At 43.7% G+C, this 20,515-nt stretch overlaps 1 protein-coding gene across 1 annotated transcript in view; it reads left to right on the top strand.

The window, feature by feature from the left end:
* Positions 1-17,972, top strand: part of mcf2la (mcf.2 cell line derived transforming sequence-like a) — an 86,442-nt gene extending 68,470 nt beyond the window's left edge. The window contains 23 exon segments of the mRNA XM_056301432.1: positions 892-1,083; positions 1,537-1,728; positions 2,269-2,422; positions 2,620-2,681; positions 2,981-3,060; positions 3,541-3,607; positions 4,009-4,124; positions 4,692-4,761; positions 5,398-5,490; positions 6,704-6,796; positions 7,037-7,162; positions 7,537-7,758; positions 9,117-9,209; positions 9,364-9,442; positions 10,515-10,587; positions 10,812-10,921; positions 11,463-11,555; positions 12,260-12,349; positions 14,719-14,793; positions 15,629-15,738; positions 16,178-16,290; positions 16,486-16,589; positions 17,893-17,972. Of these exon segments, the coding sequence (XP_056157407.1) occupies positions 892-1,083; positions 1,537-1,728; positions 2,269-2,422; positions 2,620-2,681; positions 2,981-3,060; positions 3,541-3,607; positions 4,009-4,124; positions 4,692-4,761; positions 5,398-5,490; positions 6,704-6,796; positions 7,037-7,162; positions 7,537-7,758; positions 9,117-9,209; positions 9,364-9,442; positions 10,515-10,587; positions 10,812-10,921; positions 11,463-11,555; positions 12,260-12,349; positions 14,719-14,793; positions 15,629-15,738; positions 16,178-16,290; positions 16,486-16,589; positions 17,893-17,972 (2,487 nt within the window).
* The last annotated feature ends 2,543 nt before the right edge of the window (positions 17,973-20,515 follow it).

Here is a 20,515-nt window from a genome sequence, read left to right as displayed (position 1 = left end):
GCCGCTTCTTTTCACCTGACACTGAGGAGTTTCACCAGGGGGACGTAGTACGTGGGAGGATCACGCTATTCCCCCCAGTTCCCCCTCCCCGGCCGAGCAGAGAAGGCACTAGTGCGGCAACCAGGACACGTACCCTCATCCAGCTTCCCACCTGCAGACACGGACAATTGTGTCTGTAGGGACGCCCAGCCAAGCCGGAGGTAACACAGGGATTCGAACCGGCGATCCCCCTGTTGGTAGGCAACAGAATAGACCTGCTATGCTACCCAGGCGCCCTCAAACATGCTTTTTTATTGTGAATGTGCTCTGGACTGGATGGAAACTCGTATTTCAGCATGAAGAACACTTTGCTGCACCTCATGTGTGGTCCAGAAACAATACTGACCAATATCTGGAGTGCTTCACCATGTCCCACAAAGAGGTCCACCTGACCGCTGTCTTCCTTTTTCGTTAATTTAGATTTGGAGAAAATGCCTCTCAGTGCTCAGCTTGTGAATCAGTGATTTTTAAAAATATATGTTAAGCCATAGTTATTTAACTTGATCCAGAGTTTGTAAGTAAAAGGTTTGGACGTTTATCTTCACATTTTCCCAAACGGGGATCACCCAGCAGATACCAAAGGTCATATGAACTTCGATTGTAACTGTATTTCAGCCAGTTTAGTGAGGAATACTGCCCATGGCGGAGAAATCGAAAGCCAAATGATGGCACTTTATTTTATTCAGTGTGACAGGGTCAGCTGGAGAAAAATAACCAACAAAAGGTCAAAGCACCCAGGTGCTTATTAATCTCCATTCAGATGGTTTCATCATGTACCAGTGCCGTGTGTGTATGCATGTATATATGTAAATATATAAATATAATATATGTGTGTGTTTTTTTTCTCTCTAGGATTTAGTAGACCGTGCCCTCTCCCTGTCCAGTGAAGGGGAAAGTCTGATAGAAAACTCCCATTACGCCGAGGACTCCATCAGGCCAAAATGCCTTGAGCTGAGGGGAGTGTGTGAAGAGATCACCTCCACCCTGAGGACCAAAAAGAGCCTCCTCCTCAGAGCAATGGAGCTCCACCATGCTCTGGAAAAGGTGTGTGTGTGTGTGTGTGTGTGTGTGTGTGTGTGTGTGTGTGTGTGTGTGTGTGTGTGTGTGTGTGTTTGTGAAGCAGAGTGAGAGTAAAATTGTCACATGCAATATCTATGAACGCGTCTTTAGTAGTAGCTGCAGAATTAGAGGACTGTCTGTCTAGAAATAGCTGTTTACATACATGGTTTTAATAGTGAGATGACTTGGTGTGCCACCTCAACAAAACCATTTTAATTCTCTGATAAAATAGTCTGTTAGGGTTTCTTTGTGGCAATTTCTTTTTGCTATTTCTATTCATTTTCACTGATGGCACACCCACCTTTTTCTTCCCTGCCTTCCTTCCCCTCCTCCCTCTCCCTAGGGAAACGAATGAGACAAGTATATACAACGGCTTAGAAAAATCAGTTGTTCAAACATTTCTCTGCTCTCTATCTCACTCTCTCTCTCCTTCCCCAGGCGTCACGGTGGTGTGAGGAGGGCATCTATCTGCTGGCATGCCAGCCCGTGGACCGCTGTCAGTCCCAGGACGGTGCGGAGGCCGCACTGCAGGAGCTGGAGCGGTACCTGGACACGGCACCGCTACACACCCTTGTCGACGTCAACGCCATCTGCTGTCAGTACGAGGCAGTGCTCACGCCACCACTCAGGGTGAGAGAGAGAGAGAGAGAGAGAGAATCGGTGGAGCTTTGGGCCTGTCCTGGTTTGGGTGTCATTATTCTTTGTACCCATATATGCTTTAAACGTACATACTCATAGGTATTTTAAGATAATAGGGGCAGCGTGGCTCAGGAGGTAGAGTGGGTTATCTAGTGATCGGAAGGTTGCTGGTTCGATCCCCGGCTCCTCCAGAGAGCATGTCGAAGTGTTCTTGAGCAAGACACTGAACCCTTAACTGCTCCTGATAAGCAGGGTGGCCCCTTGCATGGCAGCCTCCACCATCAGTGTGTGAATGAGTGAATGTGAGGCATACACTGTAAAGCACTTTGAGTGGCCAGTAGACTTTATAAGTGCAGTCCATTTACCATGTGTGTGTTTGTATGATCTTATAGGCCTATAAACAGTGATTCATTTTTCCATTGATTTTAGAGCAGCATCTGTGTTTTGTTGCTGCTGTTGTTATTTTTAAACCTTTCTATATCCACTTCCTTCCTTCCTCCCCTGCGTCCCTCCCTGTCCCTGCTCCATCAGGACCAGGTGGAGAGAGTGTTTCAGAAGCAGGGCTCCGTCCAGGAGATGTTTGAGAAAAGAAGGGTGAGCCTGAAGAAGCTAGCTGCCAAACAGACCAGACCAGTACAACCTGTGGCGCCGAGGCCTGAAGTCAAGTCACCGCTCTCCTCTCCTGGTAAGGATGGAGGGAGGATTAAAAAAGAGGGATGGATGGATGACAGTGAGGCTTGATGAAAAGGATGGAGGAAATTAGGCTTGGTGGTGGACGAATGGGTGGATGATGTGGCAGATGAGAGAGAGAGATGCAGGGCGTGAGTGTCAGAGTTAGATTTTAAAATGAACGATAAAGGTTTGTCTTACTTATCCCTGCAGATCCGAGGAGGAAAGAGAGAAGACATTCAGAGGGCAACGTCTTAAATGCAATGTGCAAAAAGGTCTGGCTTCTTTAATGCATTATTTATTCATTGTGGTGATTAGATGAATGGATTAAATACACTTAACATTTCAAAAAAATCCTGTTTACGTTGGTTTGACATTTTGCCTTTTATGTTTTATGTAAAGCTCTGTGAATTGCCTTGTTGAAATGTGCTACACAAATAAATTTGCCTCGCCTTACTTGAAAATTCAATAGATGTTTGACCTCAGTGTTGAAAGATGCCTCAGTGTACAGTGCATATGAGTGTGCACGTATAAAATGAGGTTTTTATGTATTCATGTGTGTGTGTGTATCCAGGTCGAATCTCCCTTACACAATGGCAGCAGCAGACACGTTTCTCTCTCAGAGGAAGAGGAAAACCTCGCGGTTCTCCGACGGTAAGGGGTCAGAGGTCATTCTGAGAATTTGGAGGCTACGGTTTTCATTTTCTGCCTTGTTGGCACCACAATCCTACTCCATAGCCATCAGTATAGCACACAGTAACACTGAAATAATAATCTGTTTGAAATCATAAGATATGATAAGAGGCATCAAAAAACAACAACCAAGTAGGTCTTGGTTTTTTACTAATTTTTTGGCACTTAATATAAAAGTCCATTTGCATAATTTTCCGACATTCTGGCTAACATCTTCTGCTTGCTTACAGTGATGTAATCTCTCTTGTATTCGATTATCAAGATATTACAAGCCAACCTTTTTTTTAATAGAGAGCATATTGTACAGCAGTAGTGCGGACAGCATTTCCAATATCCAATCTAGATGTACATGGAACATCTAAAGAGAGAATGAATATCGGAAACTGGAACCACTTTCCTGTGTGTGTGTGTGTGTGTGTGTGTGTGTGTTAATTCTGACAGCCACGTAATGAATGAGCTGTTGGAGACAGAGAGGGCATACGTGGAGGAACTGCTGTGTGTGCTGGAGGTGAGTGTCGTCACAGCAGCTCAGGCCACTAGATGGCACTGTTTATAAAGAAAAATCAACTTATGAGTTGATAATACATCAATAACTTACTCTTGTATATCAAAGCTAAAGACAAGCTAAAGCTTTTTAATCCCCAGCTCTCTAAAAAGTGTGAGAAATATTAAAAAAAAAAACACACTTCCACATTTCTTTTTTTCTTGTGTAAAGGACTCTGACAATTAGATTGTTATTCCTCTGAAATCACAGATGATGTAGTTCTATGTAGATCACAGCTCCTCAGGCAGGCAGGTGGAGGAACTAAGCCTCTCTTGCGGTCGGAAAAAGAAAATGAAGGACTGTGTTGGAAAATATAGTTGGGTGTCATTCAACCCTGTAATAATGGGTTGATTGTTGTATCCCAGGGCTATGCGGCGGAGATGGAGAACCCAGCCATGGCTCACCTCATCCCCAGTGCGCTGCTCCACAAGAAAGATGTTCTCTTTGGCAACATGCCTGAGATCTACCAGTTTCACAAGAGGTAGGCGTCGTCTGTCAGTCTGGTTGCCAACCTGTCAATCAAACACAGAGGTGGTTGATGGGGCACGCTCATCCAACTAATAGAATCGGATGCTATTCATGTTTAATGAGTAACCATACACTAGAATAAGTGTCTAGAGTGGAAAATTGAAATACATGGCTTAATCTCAATGAAAGGCATCAGCCCGAGGGGAAATAACATTTCTGTGTAAATATGATGTATTGGAATATGATAATATCCTTATTTCCTGTACAAACAATCTGCTAATGTTGTGTCCCTGCTGGTGTCTTTAAGCTTTTGTCTGAAGGAAAATCACACATACAAAAAAAGTATGGCCATAACCGCCCTTACTGATCTGTCTGATCCCAAGCATTAATCAATATTTCTGCAAAAAGGTTGACATTTTGTCAAGTAAAGATGTCATTTTTAACTTCTGCTATCAGTTATTTCATAAGCTCAGGTATTGTTTTTATAATAATCTACTCATACTCTTTGATGATCTACACAGATGGTGTGTATCATCTTGCTCCCTGACTCTTGGTCTAACCAGTTGTTGTCTGTCTGTAGGACGTTTCTAAAGGAGCTGGAGGCTTATACTGACTGTCCTGAATTGGTGGGCCGCTGTTTCTTAGAAAGGGTACGCACGTGATCTTCAGACTGACCTAGAAACAGGTTAAATGGGTCCAGTCTACGTTTCTAATACAGTACGACTGCGAAGGTGTCTCCTTATGGTTCAGGTTCAAAGGCGGCGTTGTGTATTCGATGCCACGCAGTAGGTTTGAATTTCCTGTCCCTCTCCAATCTGTTTGTGTCACTTGACACCAGATGCTCTCTAGCAAAACACACATGTGTGAAGAACAATATGGCTGCCAATAATCTGGTGATATATTATGCATCTCAAGTTTACTGCACAGCTTTAAGTGGTAATCAGGCAAAATCTGACTGTCAACCTCAGCGCACAACACCAGCACATCATTACTGGATCTGTTTACATTGATAATTTGATCATTTAATCCTGCACTCTTTCATATGTCCATTTATTTATCCATTCATTCATTCAATCAATCATCCACCTATCCATTCAGCTATCCACCCACCTTTCTATCCATCCATCTAGCCACATAATTAACCTGTCACTGATTTCCATCTACTGTTGTTTAAATGGGTAACAAGCAGAATATCAAGCCTGACCTCTACAATTTATACATTTGCTCGTTTGTTTGACTGTGATTCAGGTCTTCATTTTTGCTTCTGTTTGTTTTTGTTTACTTAGATGAGTGACCTCAGAATCTACGAGGCATACTGCCAGAACAAACCCCGCTCCGAGAGTCTGTGGAGACAGTGCTCCGACTGTGCCTTCTTTCAGGTCAGACCTCCTACCTTTCACCTTTTTGCCCTTCACCTTTGACCTCTTACCCACCTCAAGGCCAAGGTCGCATTCATTGTCTTGGTTTTTTGTTTTTTTTGTAGTTAACAAGCATGAGACTTTTGGGTGTCCAGGTGGCGTGGTGGTCTATTCTGTTGCCTACCAACACAGAGATCGCCACTTCGAATCCCTGTGTTACCTCCGGCTAGGTCGGGCAGCCAATCCATTATCCATACCGCTTATCCTGCTGTCAGGGTCGCGGGGATGCTGGAGCCTATCCCAGCAGTCATTGGACGGGAGGTGGGGAGACACCCTGGACAGACCGCCAGGCCATCACAGGGCGTCCCTACAGACACAATTAGCCGTGTCTGCAGGGGGGAAGGAGATTGTGGGTATGTATCCTGGTCGCTGCACTGGCACCTCCTCTGGTCAGTCGGGGCGCCTGTTTGGGGGAACTGGGGGGAATAGCGTGATCCTCCCATGCACTACGTCCCCCTGGTGAAACTCCTCACTTTCAGGTGAAAAGAAGCGGCTGGTGACTCCACATGTATCGGAGGAGGCATGTGGTAGTGTAGCCCTCCCCGGATTAGCAGAGGGGGTGGAGCAGAGACCGGGACGGCTCGGAAGAGTGGGGTAATTGGCCAAGTACAATTGGGAGAAAAAAAAGGGGGGGGAACAACAGCAATAAAAATAACAAGCATGACTTTTTATGCTGTAGCTAATATATATATATAAAGCAGCAAACAGTATTTTTACAAGAAGTCACTTTTTTCAGTGTGTTAGCAAGAAAAGTCAGATAAGTTTTTAACTCAAAAAGCATTTGTACATGTCAGGTTATTGGACAGACTCCACAGGTGCTCATGGGTTGAATAAATGATCCCACTGACAAAGACGTTTGAATGAATGTAAAAAGTAAATGGACTGCATTTTATATAGCGCTGTTCTAGTCTACCGACCACTCAAAGCACTTTTTTATAATGTATGCCTCACATTCACCCATTCACACACACATCCGTACACTGATGAAGCCATTGAAACTCACCCACAGGTGGGCCAGTGTGAAGTTCTGTCTTAAAGAGACACTTGTGGCTCCCCTGCTGGCGTACAATAGACTGAATGTCAGTGTTTGTGCGTCCAATCTGCATGAGCTGGAATTTCGAAAAAAAAGATGAAAAAGCTAAAGGACCTTGACTGTTCATTCGATGTGGTTTAGGAGTGCCAGAAGAAGCTGGAACATAAACTTGGCTTGGACTCCTACCTCCTCAAACCCGTTCAGAGAATCACCAAGTACCAGCTGCTGCTAAAGGTGAGGCGTGGACAGGTGTTGGCCCATGACAGTCTGAGAGACAGAAGAGAGAGAGATGAAATACCCCCACCCCTCTCTGCTCATTCGATGCCCCTCAGTCAATTGAATTTTCAACTGTAATTGTTATTGATTTAAGATTTGTGTTATAAACGTTCCTACATTATGGTTTTGTTTTTGTTTTTTTGTGACATTGTTAATCTATTTTTCTCTTACTGTCCCATCTGTTGGGTCTGTTCCCAGGAGTTATTGAAGTACAGCAGGGGCTGTGATGGCTGTGACGACCTGCAGAAGGCGCTGTCCTCCATCCTTGGGATCCTGAAGGCTGTGAATGACTCAATGCACCTCATTGCCATCACAGGATATGAGGTCAGAGGACTCAAGGGAGCATCTGTAATCCCTTTGTTGATATTAACTGATCATTATAGAAAAAAATAGGATGTGCTGATAAAGGAAGTATTATTTGTTCCTATATAATGTGATGATGTAACTGGGTTCTGATTATCAACCCTGATTATCAATCCCTAACGCTGCAGTCTGTGAGTGAGTGAGTGAGTGAGTGAGTGAGAGTGTGTGTGTGTGTGTGTGTGCTTCTCTATCACTTCTTCTGTCTGTGTAGTACATGCTCCCCTGTGGAGTAACATTGTAGCTGATATATTTATTTCAATCTGAGTCTTTGTTTTTGTTTTGCGTGTTTACCTGTGCGACCAAACGCCCGTCGTTCATCTCTCCATCTCTTTCAGGGCAACCTTTCCGAGCTGGGCCGTCTGCTGATGCAGGGCTCCTTCAGCGTGTGGACAGAGCACAAGAAGGGTCATGCAAAGGTCAAGGACCTGGCCCGGTTCAAGCCCATGCAGAGGCACCTGTTCCTCCACGAGAAGGCACTGCTTTTCTGCAAGAGGAGAGAGGAGAACGGCGAGGGCTACGAGAAGGCGCCCTCCTACAGCTTCAAACACTCCCTCAATGTAAGTCCAGCGGCGATGAAGAGGTTGGTTGAGAAAAGGGAAAATCAATGAAGACGGCGGAGATTGTACCAACTAGCCCGGTGGAAAGTGCTTGCTGAATCATTGTGGTTTCAATCACAAATGCAACTATGGGGGCGTCTGGGTGGCGTGGCAGTCTATTCTGTTGCCTACCAACACAGGGATCGTCGGTTCGAATCCCCATGTTACCTCCGGCTTGGTCAAGCAATCCCTACCGACACAATTGGCCGTGTCTGCGGGTGGGAAGCCGGATGTGGGTATGTGTCCTGGTCGTTGCACTAGCGCCTCCTCTGGTCAGTCGGGGCACCTGTTCAGAGGGAGGGGGAATAGCGTGATCCTCCCATGTGCTATGTCTCTATGGCGAAACTCTTCACTGTCAGGTGAAAAGAAGTGGCTGGCGACTCCACATATATCGGAGGAGGCGTGGTAGTCTGCAGCCCTCCCCGGATCAGCAGAGGGGGTGGAGCAGTGACCGAGACAGCGCAGAAAAGTGGGATAATTGGCCGGGGAACAATTGGGGAGAAAAAGGGGGCAAAATTCCAAAAAGAAAGAAAAGGGAAAATCAGTGAAGACGGCGGAGATTGTGTCAACTAGCCCTGCAGAAAGTGCTTGCTGAATCATTGTGGTTTCAATCACAAATCCAATTCATGTCCCTTTCTGTCAGTCCCTCTTTTTTTCCGTCATATTTTTGTGCTAACAAAGCAGAGAGAACTGGAATAATGGTGGGAGGTATTTCATTTTGCCGGAATGGGACTCATTTTGCAAAAGACAAAACAATAAATTAGAATAGAAACAAAACTACACACATGCCAGAAAACCAGATTTACAGTGGTAGATCGTCCCCCCCCACACACACACACAAACACACACACACACAGTAAGTACATGAATAATTATATGTATTAAAATCAAACTTTGTCAATTGCACAGGAACAATACAGCAAAATAACTTTTCTGGCAATGAGATGCTTTGGTGCACAAGATCAATAAAACTACACACAGTGGTCTCAAAAACAGATTTGCCTATATTTTTCTGTATACATACATACATATACACACACACATATATATATATAGCATATAGCATATATCATGTAAATAAGAGGTGATAAAATAGTGTAATAAAGAACCCCCCGTGGTTAACAATAGAGGTAGTTTTAATAAATACTTTAGTAGTTGTAGTTGACGTCCTCCATACCCCAGCAAACCTACATTAATACTGTTTGGTGTGAATACTCCAGGAAAGATTTCTTTTCTATTTTGTATGAATTGACAGGAGGCAAATAAATACAAGCTTGGAAGGTCTTGTTTCACCCCTTTCCCTTTCCACCTTGTCTCAGATGAGTGCGGTGGGCATCACAGAGAATGCAAAGGGCGACAACAAGAAGTTTGAGATCTGGTGTAACTCCAGAGAAGAGGTTTTTATCGTTCAGGTAAGATTACTTAACCTTGGCACAGAACTCTCTCTTCATCGGTCATTTAGCTCAGATAAACCCAAGAATAAACGGCATTCTGGTCAAACTGAGATTCTGGTGACTTCTCAGTGAAATCTCAGTCAGATTGATGCTTTTCTCGTTCCCTGTCTAGGCGCCAACGCCAGAGATCAAATCATCGTGGGTCAATGAGATCCGCAAAGTCCTGACAGAACAGCTCAAAGCTTGCAGAGGTGCTGAGGATAAACACACACACAAACGGCTATATCCTCCTTAAAGCACATACACATTAACACACATTAAGACGTTAACACTGTATGAGCAACCAGCCAATCATATCGTAAAATATTTTGCACCGTCCAATCACATCTTGAAGGGTCTAATCATATCCCTCCCCACATTTTGTCCCGCCCTAATATCCTATACACTCTTAATGCCGTTTAGTGTAGTCAAATTAGTCATGTCACCGCTTCCCCCCCCCTTTTTCTCCCCAATTGTCCCTGGCCAATCACCCTGCTCTCCGAGCCGTCCCAGTCGCTGCTCCCCCCACTGCCAATCCGGGGAGGGCTGCAGACTACCACATGCCTCCTCCAATACATGTGGAGTCGCCAGCCACTTCTTTTCACATGACAGTGAGGAGTTTCGCCAGGGGGACGTAGCACGTGGGAGGATCACGCTATTCCCCCCAGTTCCCCCTCCCCCCTGAACAGGCGCCCCAACCGACCAGAGGAGGCGCTAGTGCAGCGACCAGGACACATACCCACATCCGGTTTCCCACCCACAGACACAGCCAATTGTGTCTGTAGGGACACCCGACCAAGCCGGAAGTAACACGGGGATTCAAACCGAGGATCACCGTGTTGGTAGGCAACGGAATAGATCGCTATGCTACCCAGACGCCCTCACTTAAAAAATTTTACGCTAACATTGGTTTCTTCCATCCTCCATACAAATACATGACGCTGTAACATACATTAAACCATGCAACACACAGTGATGTGTGTCGTGCACAATGTCAAAAACAACAAAACTTGGATTTTCAGTTTTAACATTCAGACTCTGTGTTGATGCTAATCGGATCAGTAACAGTCCTGATCAAGGACCATGTAAGAAAAGTGGACCAAATCAGAATTGGGAATTTTCGCTTCCATATAGTATATCTTTCATTCCACTCCAAAACAAAATCTAGAAGAAAAAACAATTGAGCAGCGTTGAACTTAGCCAGAGAAACCCACATGTATCACTTTTTCTTTTCTTTTTTTTGATTGCGTCTCTTAACTGTTGTGGACTGTGTTTTCTTTGTAGAAGCCAGCCAGCAGAAAAGCTCTGACTATGTGAGCCCCAGTCCCACCAGCAACAACACCTCCATCTCTCTCAGGTTGGTGTTCACAGAATGCACATGTAAATTAAAACACATCCACAAACGCTCAGACATGCATGCACGTGAATAAACACAGAAAGATGCAGACACACACATACGCACACAGGCTTACTCACTCACTAATAATCTCATGCTAATGATCTTGCCCTTGTTATTTTTCTTGTTTTTCCACCATATTTCCAATTGAATTTTCACATTTTCTCTTTCTGTTCATTTTCCAGTCCCTTCCGTAGCAGTGGTCAGAAGAACCAGAAGAAGCAGGAGGAGAAGAAGGCGGAGCCAAGCCCAACCTTCGACCCTATCTCCTCCTCCTCCTCACCCAAAAATAAAGGTGATTGGTTGAATGAAGCTGAAGCAGACAGTCCATTGGTTGACCTAGCAGGTGCAGATATTTTAAAAAGAAATTATTATTATTGTAAAACTGAAATAGTCAGGTGAACTGCTGACCCAAGAAGAGATAACAAGGGGATTTCTCAAGAAATAATATTGATTCAGATCCACGCCTGCACTCCTCTTCTGTCACTGAGGGCTTGGCGTCACACAGACGCCGTTAACATTTTGGGTGAAAATGAATTTCACACTGAGTGCCAATTTAAGCTGTTCACTCTTCCACAAGATTTAACAAAAACGTTGTGGTTTTTAATAAGGAGTAGTCCCTGCTTATAGACGCTTATTCTGCCTTTTTTCACTTTTTGCCAGTTCTGTCGGCAGTCCAAGGTCTTCGTTTCCCTTCTTCTTTTTCGTGACGCATCGACTCGTTTGTCTCCCTGTTGCTCTTTCTCAGTTTGACTCCATTTTTTTTTCCTGCATCTCTCTGTACCAACCTCCTTTCCGTCTTTCCCTCCTTTCCATCTCTAACCTTTTGTTTCTAGATGAGCCGGTGACCAGTCCTACCACTGACAGGTCCTCGGTGGCTAAAAAGCGCTTTACCTTACAGGGCTTCAGCAATCTCAAGAGTCAGAAAGGTAACAGGAGCAGACTTCAGATGTCTGTTAGGATGGAGAAACAACTGAAGTAGTGTGTATGAGCTCCCGGGGACTAGCCTTTATTTGTTGTACCGTGTTAAAATACCTGGAAGTCCTTTAAACTGCATCAAGATCCACGACGGAATATGAACCCGCTGGGGCTGGGCAATAGTTCAATATATTATTGTCTACCGTTTTTCAATGGTATTGAGTCGGGATTAAATTCGGGTATTGTCATATCGTGATACAATTTTGTTTAAATTAATGCTAATGAGAGTACATTGCCTAAAATTTCTCAAAAAATGTCTGAAATATTCGAGCGGATATTATTTGAAAACTGGTTTTTGTTACATATTATACTTTACATTACCACACAGTTCAATGGGATGAATCTCGTCTGGATTTTTTTTAAAACATAGTATGTGTAAGTAGATATTGTGATATATATCGATATTGTGTAAAATTCCTCATGATTATTGTGATAATATTTTCCATATTCATATTTTGGTTTTGGCCCCTACTATCTTTGTCGGGGAAATTCTTTTGCCGTTGTGGAGACGAGCTCAATAATAGCCTGGGGATGGAAATGGCCATAGTGTTAACCTAGATATTGTTTTCTTCAAATTTCCTTCCTGTTCTCTGCTTTGACCCTTTTGCCTCTTGGCCTAATTGAATCTCTTTCTTTGTCCTCTCTCTGCGGTTGTGCTGCCTCTGGCCAGGCTCAGCCCTGAGTCCTGACCACAGCTCCAAACGCCACTTGGTCAAGAGCGACCCCACGCCGTTTGGGTTCAGAGGTATACGGTTCACCATTAGAGTCCATTCAGTGACTCCTGCAATGGAAGTCCACCCCATGAGACCTTTTCATACACTCCTTAAGTTACCGCGTCAATTTGAGTCTTTCGGAGTACATCTGGATCTATTGGGTATGTTGTCCGTGAAAAAGTTAATTGGATGTTCAGATCCCATTTGCCAGTCCTCTCAAAGCTGGACCTGACTGAGCCTGTAACATGGCCTGCAAGAAAAACCTCGTTTTTCTTCATGTCCAGTTACATACTTTCACCTCTCCTGATCTTCTGTTTTCACCTGCCTTGATAGTAACAGCAAACATTACATGAGGTCGACCCTGGAGGCAAGAGGCAGAATGAAGGGCCACGAGTGAATGCAAAGAAAGCGTGACATTAAATAATGGCAAGCTAAAGCTAGCAGCTTTCTTGCTGTTAATTGCAACCTCAAAATCCACCAATATTCATCTCAACTGATAAAGAAAAAAGTCACAGTGTTGGGCATAGATAAAGCTAAACATATTACACCCGTTTGCATTTTTTTCTGTTGACATGAAATGCCTATGGATCCAGAATCGTGTACTGTATCTGGGCCTCAAATTGATGAAACACTTTTAAGGTCTATTCATCTCATCATGTCATTCTCCAACCATCCCACCGCATTAGTAACTACATACCTGCAGAGTATAGATGGATCTAGCTCAGTCCTGTCTTGTGCAGTAGTAGTGTGCATCTCTGGGGTTAATAGTGTAACAGACTTCCACCAACAGAAATTGTTCTCCCCTTTGCAAGTCCTGTCCGAACCTTTATAATTACATTTTCACTTGCAGTTTTATCTTATGGCCAGCAGGGACTAGGGCTGGTGTTGACTTACTGTCTTATTCCCTGAATTTCTGAATAGGAAATTGTGATACCTGCTCACCAAATTTTTTTATATATTTATTTTTGGAGTTTTGGTAGGGGTCGCCAGATCACCTTTTAATAGGCTCCTTATGAAAATGATGCCTCATTTTCCCTGATCTGCCCCTGGAGACTCTGCATAACGGCAGGGTAACGTGTCGACAAACTATGCAAAACACTTTTTCTTCCTAGTTAGATTAAATATAACCAATATTAAGTTTGTTTTATTTCTATACTTCACCCTAACCATTGCCGGGTTGTGTGTATACTGAACCCACAGGACGTCTGCAGGTACTGGGAGTCTTCAAATGTCTGACTCTGCATACTGTAATCTCCATCATGGCTTTAGACAATCTTGAAAACTGTTAATTGTCACAGTTTGACTCTTTAATTTTGCTATAAAACCCCTAAAATGTTGATATGACCCAAGAAATCTGTGCACATCTAATTTCACATAATATAGCCCCATCATGCAGACCCACGCTCAGATCTGGTTTGGAGTATTGTTGTTCCTGTGGTTTGTGAGGTCTTATAAGACCTTTTTTTTTTTTTTTTACCTTCATTCTGTATATTGTGTTCATTGTCAGTATATCATCTAACATAACGTGGATATCATGTATGCATTTATGTATCTGCATTCCCCATCTGTTTTATACTGTTTCACTCCATTTGCATTTACATGTTATCTTGTATTTTCCCCACACTGTTATAATGCTGTTATAATGCTGCACTGTGTGAAAGCTCAGAGCCAAAATCATCTTATGACTTTACATTATTGAACTACATTTGCTGTCTTCCTTATGCCAGTCTGTTTTCTCTGCTGCTGCAGTGACAGTTTCCCCCAGGGGGATTAATAAAGTAATATCTAGGGGCGTCCGGGTAGCATAGCGGTCTATACCGTTGCTTACCAACAGGGGGCTTGCCGGTTTGAATCCCCATGTTACCTCCGGCTTGATCGGGCGTCCCTACAGACAAAATTGGCCGTGTCTGTGGGTGGGAAGCCGGATGTGGGTATGTGTCCTGGTCGCTGCACTAGCGCCTCCTCTGGTTGGTCGAGTTCGGGGGGGGGGGGGAATAGCGGGATCCTCCCATGCGCTACGTCCCCCTGGCAAAAAGAAGCGCCTGGCGACACCACATGTATCAGAGTAGGCATGTGGTAGTCTGCAGCTCTCCCCGGATTGGCAGAGGGGGTGGAGCAGCGACCGGGGTGATTAGCCAAGTACAATTGGGGGGGGGGGCATTTTTTCAAATAGATAAAGTAATCTCTAATCTAATCTAATCTAATCTAATCCAGTTCACAGACACAACCTCACCAGTGAGCAGCAGTGCTGTATTGTGGACTCCTTAAGAGTCACTCATCTTAGCAGTTCCCCCATTCTCCCCATCAATGAGGACGCTGTGTCCACCGATTTGACTCAAATCAGTCGACACGAAGGTCTTGGTCGACTCACTGACTTGCCGGCTGTTTCTTCCCTGTCCAGAGCCCGGGGCCCACGTCGCTCTGAGCGGAGTCAGATGGATGAGTACTTCTAGCCTGTTACAGAGTAAGAGGCGAGGTACAGAGCCCTTCTGAGTGTCAGCCGCTCTTTGTGTGCTGTGATTTGGGGTAGTTGTTTCTAGATTTGGCCAGAGGTAAAGTATAGTGTTGTTTAACTGCCTGCTCCAAAATCGGCGGTTTCCCTCCAAGCGTTCTCTACTTCGGGCTGTGGGGTGTTCACTGGGTTATTGCCGGGAAGAGCAGCCGTGATTTTAAAGGCTAAATGAGAAGAAGAAGAAGGAAGGCATCTCAAATTAAAGAAATGAAAAGGAAAAATAAGCCAAGGGACTTAGTAGAGGTAGTGATTTTAGCGGGATAGATCTTGATGATTTGGAACGCCTTACTCTCTAATCAACAACTCTGGGTTTTCATTAGTTTTCCTCCTTGACCTTTGACCTGTGACAATGAATTTGCCCTCTTGGTTTGGTTTATAGTAGATTGGAGTTCCTTCAGTTCTTTCAAATCCAACTCTCTCTCATAATCAGCCTTGTCTTGGATTTTGGAGGAAGTGGTAGAGCTGGGGGAGTGTGTGTGTGTGTGTGTGTGTGTGTGTGTGTGTTAGTTAGAGTATCTCGCTCCAGTGTAATGTCAGGGTCTGTCTTTTGGTTTTATACTTCTAACGAAAAGTTCAACATGCATGTCCACGACATGCATCAGCCGACCCCTTCGTCATCCTCATCTCACTCCCTCGTATTGATGTGCTACCAGTCACCTTGTCCTCTTCTCTCTTCCTTCTAACTCTTTTCACTTCCCCTCTCTCTTTTTTTATCTTCGTAACCCCACTTATACCTTTTTTAACCCTCTCCCATGTCTTTCTCCACCTTCTTCTCTCAATACCCCCCCTTCCCCCATAGGTTGGAGCAAGGCGTCTCTCTCAGTGGATGCCTTAGAAGAGCATGATGGGTACTCCAGCGGCGACGAGCCAATAAACTCTGACCCCGAGGACGAAACGGGAAAGAAACTGGTGAGCCTTGATAATGGTGCATTGTTGGATGTTTGGTTTATTGTCCAGCTAGTTAGTTTATAGTTGTATATTCGTGATCCCCACCATGCACACATGAGGCCAGTATTGAATTATGTTTGAAATCATTCCTCTGAAAATGGTTTAAAGTACATATTTCAAAATTATCATATTTATTATGTTTCTTGGTCGAGGTGATTTTGATATATTTAACTTCATTCAAAGAGGCTTTGAATACTGGACATTAGTGGTAATGCTTTTTAATTTGAAGACACCAAATGAATATACATATGCATACCTATTGGCAATTGGCTGATTATCTTAATTAACTTGCACTAATTTCAGCAGTTGAATAAGACTACAATATTGACAAGCACATAATTATGATTGCACTTCCTGCCGTATTATCTGGCTGATGCTGGTCCATTATGTCCCTCCTCAGGCTCCAGGAAAATACACAGTAGTGGCGGACTGCGAAAAGGCAGGACCTCAAGAGCTGGCCGTCAAGAGCGGAGACATGGTTCAGCTAATTAAAGAGGGAGAAGACGGACAGTGGTGAATATCTTCTTGAGTCTGTACAGAACACATATTTTGGCTTTTAATAGTTATATTTGAATGTCTTAAAATGCTATCATATTTTAGGAATCCCAATAATACCGTAAAAAGAGTTGGTTCAAAAACGTAAATACAAATCCAAATGCATTTCAAGAACTTGTTGAACGAAGTTGTCGTTTTCTTGAACTTCTTGAGGTTTGTGAAGAATCTTCGGAGCAGCAAGGAATGCTGGGTAGCAGCTGCCAACCTCCTGACGCTCATCTCAGAGTCCAAATCATCTCAATCCCTCAGCAGCTCAGGTGGGTTGCCTGATCCAGACTGCCGTTATGATTCAATATCAACATAACTGACTTGTACTTGGTAAAAAACCTTTCTTTTTTTTCCCCTAAAGAAGCTCTCATGACACATGACTGTATTACTCACCGATATTATAAAGAACATAAAATGTGAAATTACTTCCTCAGAATGTAACAATAATAATAATAATAATGCATTTTATTTATGGGCACCTTTCAAAGTACTCGAGGACACCTTACAAAACAGTTAAAAACAAGCAGCCCTATATCAGACATCACAACATCAAACAAAGCAATGATATACAAAGATAAGTTAATACAATGGGTCTAAAATCATCAGTGCAAAACTCAGTGTGGGTGTAACCATTAAAGTCTGGATCAGACTGAATATGCCAGTTTGAAAAGGTGCTTTTTGAGATGAGATATGAAGGTGGAAAGAGAGTCAATATTGTAAATGTCTTGTGGGAGAGAGTTCCATAGGCGGGAGGCAGAAGAACGACTGAAGGCTCTAGACCCAATGGTAGTCAATCGGGCAGATGGTAGAGTATGTTGGACGGCAGAAGAGGATCTGAAAGTACGGGGGGGGGGGGGTTGTGGAAATTAAAGGAATTCAGAAAGATATGAAGGTGCTAGGTTATGAAGGGCCTCAAAGATGAGAAGCAGAATCTTGAAGTCGATACGGTATTTAACAGGAAGCCAATGAAGTTGCTGAAGAACAGGAGTGATATGATCGACGGAAGGAATTCTGGTAATGATAAGGGCAGCTGAATTCTGGACCAACTGAAGTTTATGAAGACACCTGAGAGGAAGACCAAAGAGGACAGAATGGCAGTAGTCACTACAGGATGTAATCAGGGTGGGAATGAGAATGCCGGTGCTGTTAGGTGTAAGTGACAGGTAAAGATGATTTTTACTTTCTGAAGCCGGGTTGTCCCACTTCTAGTTGCATATATATATATATATATATATATATATATATATATATATATATATATATATATATATATATATACGCACGCACACACATATATATGTGCAGAGGTGGACATCCCGGCTTCAGAAAGTAAAAATCCGACACCATGTATTTGTTCTAGCCATTGACTAAACAAGGTGATTTCACTCTACCTGGCTGAAGAGTTGTGCTAATTAGATTCAGCCGGTGTAGCGTATGGGTGGAACAAATATGTGGCAGGACTTTTACTTTCTGAAGCCGGGTTGTCCACCTCTGGTTATATGTATGATTTTAGTAGTGGGTACTTTTGCAGCTGTTTTCCATATTGTTGTTGTTTGTGTGTTTGTCCTGTAGATGGCAGTGTCTCTGGGAACCTCAGCACCTCGTCCAGTTGCAGTGAGACCTACACCAGCTTCTCTGATATCAAACCTTGACCTGGGAGTCCCGTTCCTCCTCTATCTGTCCATTATGCAAAAACCCATCAGTTGAGGGAAGATAATGAAACTGTCAAGAAACCCGTAACTTAAAACCAACATAACATTATGGAATCATAATACTCTGCCAGTCAAGAGTGTATCCACCTCTTTCTCCTTCTAATGCAGTCAAATAGCCTCAAGCTATTAGCTGCATGAGTGAACAGTATTTCAGATGAGACTATTTATCACAGCCACCTATTTAGGCACTTAGAGCGTGCTCGGGGGTTTCTCTAATTGCAAAAGGAAAATGCCCTCCACTCCCATAGCAGGATATGACCTCCTCACCAGTATTATATCATCTTTTTATTAGCAATATGTGCACGCTCCCCTCAGCCCTGTGCCCATTTCCCCCACTACCAGTCTCCCTCCCACCTTCAACCATAAAACTGACCCACGATGAAAAAAAATTGAGTCATGTTGCCTATCGGCTACATTGCCGCAAATCATTCTTATACAAAATCTTTCTTCACTTCTAATGCACGTCATGTTAGATTGACTTAAGTGTCTAACACTACTTTGGCACAGTGAAATCTGACCTCTAACTGCAAGCAAACACAGAAACAAAAAGCCCCGTCACGGTGCACCCTTGAACATCGCAAAACAGGTCAAATTTCAGGGCACGTTACCTATCGTATGCTGTTACTTATTTTTGTACATGGCACGCATACACTGGGATGTGCATTTAAACTTGCTGTAGCCCGTAAGGGTAAGAAGGCAAATCAGCTTCAGGTCCGGCCACAGGAAGCCTGGCTGCTTTTGGTGTTTTATAATTTCAGAACATTATGAAGTGTTACTGTCATCAGACAGTTTCATCACATGGGTGGCTGCAAATTTATTCAGTTTACTGATGGTCTTCTTCGCAACAGTCATGGTACCTCAAGGAAGAACCTGGAGAGAAGACTGCATTGTAAACCTACAGCACTACCTAGTGGTCAGATGTTGTACTGACATCTGCACCTTTCCAGCTACGTATACACCGTCACTGACTATGGGGCAGCTTGGAACAGAGCAAAAAGCCTTCCTTAAAGAAAGAGGGCTGGGCTAGCTATAGCCTCTTTGAGACTCATCTCTGCTGTACTTTTCTCTCAGGAACCCCAGGAAGGTGTGCGGGTGTGCCTGCATGTGTGCTTGTGTGGGTGTCTGTGCTTTTGCATATGTTGTATGCGTGCGTGCGTGCGTGTGTGTGCGCGCGCGCGCTTGTCCTGTCACTGTTTTAATGTCAATGAGCCAAAAGCAACATTCTCGTATGCAATCCAGCCCCCCCATGCACATGCATTCAGTTGATTGACAGCTCTATGCACACGCCCACATTGCTCACCTATCTTTCGTTCTGCACTCGAACAACAAAACCAGGCTTTGTCCTTTTACTATGGTCCCAGCCCCGCTCAGGCATGTGACAATAGTTGCGGCCCAGACCTGCTCAACTTGTTTATACCAATAGAATGAAAGCATTATTTGTTTTGACTCTGTAACGTTGCTGACAAATCATCACTGTGAACTAACAAGACACAACAACAACATCAACAACAACAACCCTGTCCCTAAATGTCACTTTGATTGTAATAATATTTGATGGCATATGGTAACCCCTGGTTATTCCTGTTTGGCTTTTTTATGTGACTCAAACTGGTTAACCAGCTGATACTGGTAACCTTGTATTAACTCCTGTTATGAAAGCCAAGGCAGACTGAACAACACAGGAGGCAAACATCACCTGTGCCGCATAATCGACTCATAGCAACACAGAGAGACCTCCCTCCAGAAACCTCTGGGGTATCAGCTATGTTGTTAGACCCTTCTCTCCCTCTTCCTCACTCCCTCTTGCTCACACACACACACACACACACACACACACACACACACACACACACATACACGGTACATCTCTCTGAATATCGAATGTCAGCTCATCTTACAGTTTGTATTTTCTACGAAAAAAAGAAAAACCACATCTTAATATATTTCCCCCCACAACGTGCACTGTAGAATGAGCTCCCCCTTTCCTACCGTCAATGTTAAAAGATTGTGTAAGATTGTTATCAAATGTCAAATACAGCATAACCGGTTGCACTAAAATCAGATCCACAGGTTTACAGTCAGAGTGGACTGGATTTTACCAGCGTAGAACGGAGCAAACTTGTTTGAGAAATCATCATAGTTTTCTAAAATTGCATTCCTTCGCTTTTTTTTTTCTTCACACCAGTACTGCTCACGAGTCTTTTGGCTGTTGGACATTCATACGTACTGTAGGTTATTTGGGTTAAGTCAAAAATCACAACCACACACAAATTCTCCCTCGGAAATATAAGATCCCCTCCGGGAAAATCAAATCGTTTTCTGGCTCGTTGTGTCAAACTGTGGACTAAACCCGAGTATTAACTGTGGATGGCATCATGTGATGAAAAATGTAGATTCATCAGATTGTATTTGTACAAATTTTCCCTTGTCTTACATCACGTTTTTTTTCCCCGGACATATTGTGCATTTTATGCATGCCTATT

The sequence above is a fragment of the Lampris incognitus genome, chromosome 21 (assembly GCF_029633865.1).
Source record: "Lampris incognitus isolate fLamInc1 chromosome 21, fLamInc1.hap2, whole genome shotgun sequence".
NCBI lineage: Eukaryota > Metazoa > Chordata > Actinopteri > Lampriformes > Lampridae > Lampris > Lampris incognitus.
Note: the sequence above shows the minus strand (reverse complement) of the source record. Positions and strands in the feature narration are given on the sequence as shown.